The 10,399-nt window shown below is 32.7% G+C and overlaps 1 protein-coding gene across 2 annotated transcripts in view; it reads right to left on the reverse strand.

Annotated features, from left to right (window-relative positions):
- Positions 1-1,743: 1,743 nt before the first annotated feature.
- Positions 1,744-10,399, reverse strand: part of LOC117182762 (tubulin-specific chaperone C) — a 19,991-nt gene continuing 11,335 nt past the window's right edge. The window contains exons 3-5 of one of the 2 annotated variants that reach the window (XM_033375878.1): positions 8,240-8,848; positions 2,874-3,461; positions 1,744-2,056 (exon numbers count right to left, since the gene is read on the reverse strand). In XM_033375878.1, coding sequence (XP_033231769.1) covers positions 2,889-3,461; positions 8,240-8,695 — 1,029 coding nt within the window. In that variant the 5' untranslated portion in view covers positions 8,696-8,848 and the 3' untranslated portion in view covers positions 1,744-2,056; positions 2,874-2,888. Of the gene's footprint in view, positions 3,462-8,239; positions 8,849-10,399 lie in introns of both variants that reach the window. The other variant, XM_033375870.1, reaches the window with a different exon arrangement.

The raw sequence follows: 10,399 nt of genomic DNA on the forward strand, positions 1-10,399 counted from the left end.
AACATACTGTAGCCACATTTTGAGCCGAAACATTCCCAATTATAGCTTCTTAGCGTGACATGCAAATCCTGAGCATCTAGAACACATTGTATCTAGTTGTCCAACTCATTCGGGAACGACGTACTTCCAAAAGCATGATGCGGCATTAAGAGTGCTTTATTACCATCTTGACATTTTTACGGCATTACTTCTAATACCTCTCCAAGTTTGAAACAGAGTTATAGAAAAAGAGTTTCGGTTAGACTGGTTAATTAGATAGAATATTATTTTAGAGGTCTGATACCAGTGGTTTTTTCATCTTTGTACGACAGAGGTCTCTGTATTGTACGGTTGATAAGTAGAAGAACTACTATACCATAATCAATTTTTATTACGCGAAATTAATTGAAAACGCGAGAAAAATAAGTTCTAAAAAATTCACCGCGGGCAGGGTTTGAACCAACAACCTCCTCATTGCATAGGGGGGGGGGGGGGGGGGGGGGGGGGGGGCGAAACCAATTGCGCCACCGCAGCACCAACAGTGAAAATTTTAGAACTTGTATTTGCTTAATTTTGATCGAAATTATTTTTCATAGATCTTATTATTTTAAGGCCAGTTGTTAAATTCAAGTTTGAAACAGAGTTTCGGTTAGACTGGTTAATCAAACTTGAATTTAACAACTGGCCTTAAAATAATAACATATATGAAAAATAATTTCGATCAAAATTAAGCAAATACAAGTTCTAAAATTTTCACTGTTGGTACTGCGGTGGCGCAATTGGTTTCGCCCCTCACATGTAATGAGGAGGATGTTGGTTCAAACCCAGTCCGCAGTGAATTTTGTAGAACTTATTTTTCTCGCGTTTTCAATTAATTTCGCGTAATAAAAATTGATTATGGTATAGTAGTTCTTCTACTTATCAACCGTACAATACAGAGACTTCTGTCGTACAAAGATAAAAAAAAACCACTGGTATCAGGCCTCTAAAATAATATTCTATCTAATACCGCTCCGCCAAACACTCCTACGGAAATAGAGTTAATTGTCGAAAATGAGAAGTGCGGCAGGTACAGGAACTTCATATTTTCGACGATTGTTTCTTTTGCGAACTCGAGTCCTGACATAGTTCTCCTTGACTTCGAGAAACGAATCAGGTTCGTCATCTAACTTTATACTCGAAATATTCTGTTAAGTTAGTCGTTTTGATCATCGGCCATCTTGGAGGTGTCAAACTTTCACTGGTTAATAGTCTGAAAAGCACCCCTGCGTGTCAACAAAATGCTAAGACACTTGCGGGGAAAATGCAGAAGGCGTCCTTGGGTGACTCCTTGTCCTCAGGGCACAAGAGATTCTTTCTCGACCATCGCAGTGAGTTTATCGCAGAATGTAACCAACTTTCTTACGGCGTGAAATCCCGTGGTTGCCCTTATGACAAACTTTGATCAACACATGTACGCTTGCAAATTTTTTGGCAATTCTCGCAAATCCTTGCAGATTTTATTTAAGTTTTATAGGTATATTCACTGCAAAAGTTCAAAAATATTTCTATTAGAGGCCATTTCACGCAGAATTTCATAAGCTTCCAAACAATTTAAAAAAAAAGTTTCTGGCTCCTTCCTGGAACGTCAATTCGCCTTTTAATATCATCAGTGATTTTTAGTATTATTCGCGGTTGTCGTATACCGAAAACTTCCGATGCTATCGTACAAGGAAAGAATTCGAATGGAAAAATCAGGAAGGATTTATATGAAATACAGTAAAGTTATTAATATATTACAGTTTATTTCCATCAGAAAACCGTGCTGAGCGCCTTTCACAGAATAATTTGTTACACTCATAAATTATATGTTTCTTTAAAAAGAGTAATAGTATCAACGCAAACAGCCAACAACTAATTTCTCATTCTCTTTCTCGAAATTCAATACAAAACACAGATCGACTCACAATCTATAAAAGTTGATCAATTTCATTTGTATTCAACACTACCATATCAAGCATTGATTTTATACTCCACTTTCAATCGTCTAGTTGCGTTCAGGAAATCTGTATGAAAGTACGACAAACTTTCGTTCGACCTGTGAACGAAGATATATGTACAAGCAATTTTTAAGACCAGTTCGTCAATATTTGCATCATAAATAAAAATCAGTAGAGTTGAAAATGTGAAAAATTTCTTGAATTTTACACATTCAAACATTTCTCTCAAAGCAGCTTTGCGGAGTAGAAAATATGCGGCTTATATAAGACGGAATGTTTTTTTTTAATGTGCTGAAATATGCTCTTAAAAGACTACAATCTTTATTCTATTTTTATTAAAATTTTATATTTTCGATTATTGTAGTGTTGTTTGATTATCGAAACGTTTTTACTTAGAAAAAGTGTATTAATGAATTAGGATTTAATTAAATTCATATTAATACTGGAATATGTGCATTTAAATTTGTAGAACTCTGTTCAGAAAATCGCGATTCTTTTGTTCGTAAGAAACTACAAAATTAGCTAAAGATTGCTTGATATAAACTTAGAAAATTATTAACATTTTATTGTGATTTAAATTAATGTATCGACTATTTTTGTTTAGTGATAAAACACAAATTTTAGAATACCGTACACTAATTTTTAAAAGCCCGTTACAAATTCTGTACTCGAGAGACTGAATTTTCTCACGAGTTCTTGGAATGAAAAAGAGACGTTTCAGTCTAACATTATTAGACTAGTGTTACGTGATTGAGTGATGCATTAAAACATTGGAAAATACCTAGAAATAATTTACTAAATTGATAAACAGCCTCAAACATAAGTAAATATCCAGTAGAAAAAATTATGCATTCCAATTTTTCACATTCACAGCTCTAGGGTAGTTAAACAAGCGATTTGATAAACGATCTTTACAGCCTTTTATTTTCGTCAGTCCCAGCTTTTTAGCCGAGACTCGGGTTCGAGAACAGACCAATTGGGCGAGCTCTTCTCGCTCGAGAGCCAATTAAAGTCATCAACGCAATTCCAGTTGTTAATCTTGGGATCGAGTCCCGCGAGATTGAAATGGCTTAGTTGATCTTCATAAGACCAGTTATAGGGTGCTACGCGGATTTTGGTACAGTCTTCTATAATAGCTCTGCTCGTTACGTGCAGGTATATTGTGCAATTACTCGACGAGTGGAGTCTGAGTTGTTGACATGCGAAAGCGAAAGTGCAGTCACTGCAATCGTGGGCGAAAACGGACGACGAGATGGGTCCGACTAGGATTGTACATTGTTTTAGGTTGACCATGTGGAGAGTACTGGGGGCACCATATATTCGCACTGTGCAGCGCGTCAGATCTGAGAGGAGGACGTCGTTTTTGTTGACGTTCTCGGCATCGAGAACTAAACGCTCATCCACTTTCCCCAGCAACATGCAAGCACTGTCTCCGTGTTTGCTGGACAACTTCTTGTTCTGATTCCCCGAACCGTTCACTATACCCTCCGATATCTTGAGATCCTTAAACAATCAAGAATATATAATTAAAGGTTTTTATAAGCCACCCCCATCCCCCCTTTTTAATTTAAAATCTTCCAATTACTAAGGCTTTTCTTTTGAAATTGTATAATATTTTCAACTACTTAAAACTAAACAGTTTTCAATGCTACAATATCTAACACAGGACCACAAATTGAAAAAAAATTTCGGGGGATAAACGGAGTTTCCTATACGTATTTTAAAGTGCTGAATTCGAATCCGTTGAACTTTTTACCTCCAGCGCGTCAGGATTTTTGTGCAATTGCTGAAAACATGCTAAAAATGGAGTTTTTCAATGTTTTCGTATATAAAACAAGTCGGACATGTCTACATCTAGCAAATTGTTATTTAAAACAATAAAGATTATACCTTAAACCTCAAAACCCCAAACCAACCAACTCCAAATCCACAAACCTTAAACCACTAACCCATAAACCTCAAACCTACAAACTCCAAACCCACAAATCGTTAAACCCCAAACCCACTAATCCCACACCCACAAACCCCTAACACACATGCCCTAAACCCCAAACCTACCTCCTCATTGGTTATTTCTGGGTTCGGCAAAGAGCGAGTAGATTAGTTACAATATCAACGAATTTACTTTATTTAAGATTTTTCGGGTTTGTGGGTTAGAGGTATGTGAGTTTGGAGTTTGTGGGTTTGGAGTGTATAGATTTAGGGTATGTGGGTTTAGTGTTGGTATATTTTGGGTTTTGTGGGTTAGGGATTTCTAGGTTTGAAGACCAAGAGTTTGTAGGTTTAGGATTTGCACATGTGGAATTTGTAGATTTTTAGGTTTGTGAGATTTGTGGGTTTCGAATTTAAGAGTTGTCGATTTATGGTTATGTGGGTTTGCTTGTTTGGCGTTAAGGGCTTGTGGGTTACGGGTTTTAAGGTTTGAGGCTTGTAGATTTGGGGTTTGTGGATGTGGGATTAGTGGGTTTGAGGTTTAGGATTTGTGGGTTTGGAGCTTATAGGTTTGATGTTTGTGCGTTTGTGGTTTATAGGTTTGAGGTTTTTGGGTGAAGGTTTGTGGTTTTGGGGTTTGTGGGTTGGTAGATTTGAGGTTTTCGGGTTTGGGGTATAAGCTTTGTTGTTTTAAATAAGGATTTGATAGATGTAGACATGTCCAACTTGTTTTATATACGAAAACATTGAAAAACTCCATTTTTAGAACGTTTTCTACAATTGCGCAAAAATCCTGACGTGCTGGAGGTAAAATCTCAACGGTTGCGAATTCAGCACCCCAAAATACGTATAGGAGACGTCCGTTTATCCCTCGAAAATTTTTTTTTTCAATTTGTAGTCCTGTGTAATTATTCAACTTTGAATACTTCTATTTAAATTGAAAATAATCAATGTTTTCTTGAAGGGTATTCAATTGAATATAGGGGTCACTCAAGTATTACGTAAGCATTCTGGGAGATATGAAAAATCTAAGTAGAGGCTTATTGTTGTATATTCGAAATGCAAAAATATGCTTTCATGTTTTTCATAAAAAAATGATCGAATTGAAAAAGTTTTAAATTTAAAACTATTCAATTAAATGCTTTTAAGTCGTGTAATTGCAAATTATTCAAATTTCAAACCATTGGTTTTAAATACTTAAAAATTTTTAATATTCAACTATTGGGACTTAAAATTTGAGACAACGCGATAAAAATTTGTTCATTTTCGAATAATTCTATTTGAAATTACAGTACCCACCTACTTATCGCGAAAGTTTGAAACTGGAATTCGCCTTAGGCAAGTTCCCCACAACATTAAAAATCGTTATATCTGATTGGCTGAGAAAATCAAATCTATTTTTAAAAAAATCAATGTCAACATTTCACGGTCGAGTCTTTATAATCTTTATATTCTATCCACACTTGTGCACAGGCCTTTTAAAATTGAAGGTGAAAGCATCGACAATTATAATTTGGCGATTGTGAATTCTCTTTTGTTTAAGCTCCTTAGGCTTTAACAAACACATTATCATCACGTATGAGTTCGCCTGTGATTGCTTATTCAGATATTGCGAAATAATGTCTAAATTTCATTTATCATGCTTATTTTAATATCTTTTCCTTATTTTCCATTAAATTTTATTCTCAACTAACCTTAAAAATTTATAATTTTAATAAATATATTTTATTACAATCCATAATATCACTAGTATTGGCGTATTTTTTATTTTCTTGTTTTTATAAACTAAACAACATTTTTTTTGTTTATTTTCCATGTTATTTGTTATGATTTGAACCAAAAATACGCATCCTAGCGTAAGGTGGTACTAAGCAAATTTTTAGGCATAATTAAGGCGAAAATTTTAATAATATAATGTTACTGTATCTTGAGGCGTCTTTCCAACAAGTTATTTTTAATTTTTAATGTATTTTTATAACAAAAGTTTATAAAAAATTTTGTAAATCTTTTTTTATTGAAAAGCTTTTGTACTTTCATTTTTTTTCGTCTCGTGCGATTAATCCAAAAATGTAACTTTTTATTTTTAACGTTATTTTTTACGATTAAAGCAAAAACTATGCATTCCATAAAAAAAATTATCAATAAAAATTTGTATATCATTTTGGGGTGTACAACTTTTATCTATTAATTTTTTTTTGTACCTTACGTCGTTTTTCCCCAAAGAGTTTTATGTTATTTTACACGATTAGAACAAAAACTACACATCCTACCAAAAAATAATTCGTAAAAAATGTGCACCTCTTTTTTGGTGAACAACTTTTGTTCCTTTATTTTTATCGTAGCTTGTGTCGTTTATCCAAAAATCTCATTTTTTATTTTTAACGTATTTTACGAATAAAATAAAAACTACGCGAACTATCAGAAACTGATCAATAACAAATTTACTGATACTTTTTGGATGCACAATTTTTTTCCATTTATCTTTTTTCACAACTTGCACAGCTTAGCCGCACACCAGAATTTCTTATTTTTTATTATTCTTGTGCTTGGTCAAAATTTGAATTTTCGATTTTTCAAGGAAATTCAAAAAATTGTAATGATAATCTCGTAGGACTTAAAAAAAAACGTTCTATTTCTCTTAACCTTTATCATTTCGTGTGTTGTTTGGCTTAAAATTTACATTTTCGTTTTTTTTTAATTTAGCAAATGGTATAACTTTGATAATTTTCTTTTTATCGAAAAAAATTATGCACGGTGACCCATTTTAATCTATAATCCCAAATATCTTCTAAAATACTTTATCTACGAAGAAAGGGCCTTTGGACAAAGGTTGACCAGGACCGAGGGTGACATTTAACTATACCATAAATTTTGACCTTGAGATAAATTTTCAAGGTCAAATGAAGGTAAGGCCCTTTTCTTAAACGAGAACCCCTATTTTTGACTGCGGATTTGAAAAAAGAGGGAAACTTCACGTCAAAAATGACCTGTGGAAAAATGCCGAAAATAGGGGTTCTTATTTAAGAAAAGGTTCTTACCTCCAATTGACCTTGAAAATTTTAGTATTTTAATTAAGTATTTTAGAAGATATTCGGGGAGTTCTCAGACATTTGAGCTTAATTTTTTACCTTTCCAAGGTCACAAAAACCATTTTTCGACGGGTCATTTTTGACTTGAAATTTCCCGCTTTTTTCAAATCCGCAGTCAAAAATAGGGATTCTCACTTAAGAAAAGGGTATTACCTCAAGGTCAAAACTGATGGTAGAGTCAAATGTCCCCCTCGGTCCTGGTCAACCTCTGTCCAAACCATTCCTTCGTAGATAAAGTATTTTAGAAGATATTTGGGATTTTGGATTAAAATGGGTCACCGTGTATAATCTATACATTGAAAAACATACGCATTTTTTATATGCTGATAAATTTGGCCTACATAGGCTTATCTTTTTTAATGAACCGTTCCTCTAATTTCATTATCGAGCACGAGTGTCGCAATGAGAATATGATCGTCAAAGCCGCAGGTGCTCTGAGAATCTTCTTGAAAAACAATTTCAGTTTCTATTTATATGATTTATTATTATATTTGAAAAAATTTAGTTTAAATACACGCATTAAACATACGCCAACGAGCGCGAGGCGTCAGAGCGTACCCGCATGCTTTTTCTCATGTTTACTAAATAGAGAGATTAAGCCGTAAGCTTTTATTACGTTTGTTCAAACTTCAGTTTTAAGACAACTCTACTATGATTAATTAAACTAGAACATTTTCAATTTGTGTCTAAATCAGAAATGTCATGAATATATTTTTTAAATCTTGTTAAATATATTAAAAATAACTATTAAAACTTACGGATTACTTATGTGTTATATCTGGTAACAATTTTTATTGATATTTCTTAATCTATCAGAAAAAAATTTTCTTCCATTTTTTGAAAATTGTTAAAATATTGATAAGCATATAATTTTTTTAATTTTCATTGAAATCAAAAATAGTATTAAGATAATTTGCAAGTCATTTTACCGTGTACCAGAAACGTTCAGAAAAATTTCTGAAACACTTAGAAAATTTGTTTAGAACAATGTTTTTAATCTAGTGCAAAATTTTTAAATGAAATTTCTCAATCTATAAAAAAAAAATAATAATTTTATATGTTTTTTGTTTAAGTTTCAAAATGTTGAAAAATATATAACTTTTTTAATTTTGATCGAAATTAAAAATGCCGTGAGGATAATTTGAAAGTCCTTTTTGCATGAACCAGAATCTTTGAGAAAATTTTCTGAAATTCATAAAAATTTGTAAAAATACAATTTTGGGTCGTGTATGGCAACAGTAGAAAATAGTTGAAAATTACCTTCAAACCATCCGTAACATCGTGCGTATTATCAGACGGTTTCTTCACGACCCTTCGGTTCTTAAATCCAAATTTCTTCTTAGGGAGAAGCTTCGTCTCCAATTCCAAGGCGTCGCTTTCGAGCATTTGCAGATTTTCCTGAGCCTTTCGAATGTCGTATACCTTGAGGAACATCTTGGACTGATGCAGGTAATTCTTCAAAGTTAGGATTTCCTTATTAACCTTGTCAAAAATACTTGGCAGAGTGGAAATAGGAGCACTAGATACAGTATTAAGCATGTCTTTGACTTTAGAACATGAAGAATAAAAGGTTTCCTTAAAGTAGCTGGATTGCTCTGACTCCACAGCTAGTTGCTGCCTTTCCTCACGCCTCTTTTCAATTACATTCTTACGCTCCCGATCTCTCTTGTTAATTCGATCGGGCAAGCTTCCCTCTACCACCACAGGAGGATCCATGATTTGTATTGAATGTTATTTTGATTTGTCACCTTTAGTGTTTTGGCCTTTGTCTAATTGACTATCTTCGTGCATAGGACAGCTGACTTCAATAATATGCTTTCCTTGACGCTTGTCTTCGAATTCGAGAGATGCTTGACTTTCGTAGAAAAACTGTAACGATTTTTTCAGATTTTCATTATTTGACATTTATTTTACGATAAGTACCGTAATGCGAGGTAAAGTCGCTCATGCACGGTAAAGTTGTTCACCTACTAATTTATATTTTAAAATTCAATATCAAATTTCCTAGGGCGAACAAAATAAATATTGTCGATTGTTTTAATTAGTGGAGCTGTCAAACTTTGGTTTGAAACTTATTTGGTTAGCAACTTCACCCCATTTTACTAAATTTTACTCAAAATATGTTTATCACTTTGAATAAAACAATTTTTTCATAATATCATCAACGTTTCGATATATAGTACCGTGTGTTTAATTTAAAGATCCGGATTATTTTACTCAATTCGAAATGCATTTAATTAGTTGCAGAAATTATTGTATCAATAATACAGGATTCAATATCACCGGAACTTTTGATTCAACAGTACTTTTTTATTAACATATGATATAAGAACGGATAAGTTCTATTTATGAACTCCGAATTTAAGACATAAAATGGGAAAATATAGGAAATGCAGTGAAGCTTAAGAGTCGTGAAATACAATATGAGACTCAATTTAATTACAGGAAAAAAGAGAAAATTGGTTATTACATTCAAAGAGCTATCTAAAAAATTATTTCATAAAATGCGATATAATCACTTAATATCTATGACTATTTTGCCCTAGAATGGAAAAACGCGGTTAAGTGACTTTTTTTGAAAAATGAGTTTTGTTTCAGTGGAATCGTGAGAGTAAACTGCGTCTACCTTAATCAAAATTCTCAATTAATTATACTACAGTGCAAAAATTTCTCGGCACCTCTTTTTTTATGACTGATAAAGTTCTTGTAATTTTAATTATGTCAGAGCTAAAATACATTCTCTCTAAAGGGATGAATACTCTCCAAATTCTGTATACACAAAATAAATAATTTTTCTATGTTCTTGAGCTCATTTTAAAGCTATTTTTCTACAGTATCCTAGAAATTGATGATCATATACTCTACCGGTCAAAAGTTTGGGTTCACTTACAAAAATCGTTTTTTTTTTGTTATTGTATTTATCGCTATAATTATACCGGGGCTAAAAAAATGTCACTTTAAAAGGTTGATGGTTTTCGAAATTCTGTTTAAAATAAGCCCAGGGTTAAGCCAATTTGTCTAGTTTTTAAGTAGATATTGCAAAAAGAGTGTAAATTTCAATGTTTTCTTAAAGTTTCAATAACTTTCGAAATAGTCAACGTTTTTCAATGTTCTTGGGCTCATTTTGAAGCTTTTTTTCCCCGTATCACAACAGCTTACGAATATTAATCGTAAAAATGTTTTTCGAATTGCAAGAACTTGAATTTGTAACAAAAAAGTTGGAAAAATTGAAATATTTTTAGTAACAAAAATATTTTTGTAAAATATATGAAACATATAATCATGAATTTTCTATGTAATTTCCTCAAAATATATATTTATTTAAGGGCATGTGACACAGCTAAATACCTATATTACCGACCTCACTTTTTCCGTTCACTGAATGTTTTTTTGAACCTAAGAACTTTTTTTGTAAATAAG

This window comes from Belonocnema kinseyi, chromosome 1 (genome assembly GCF_010883055.1).
Source record: "Belonocnema kinseyi isolate 2016_QV_RU_SX_M_011 chromosome 1, B_treatae_v1, whole genome shotgun sequence".
In the NCBI taxonomy this organism is placed as follows: Eukaryota; Metazoa; Arthropoda; class Insecta; order Hymenoptera; family Cynipidae; genus Belonocnema; species Belonocnema kinseyi.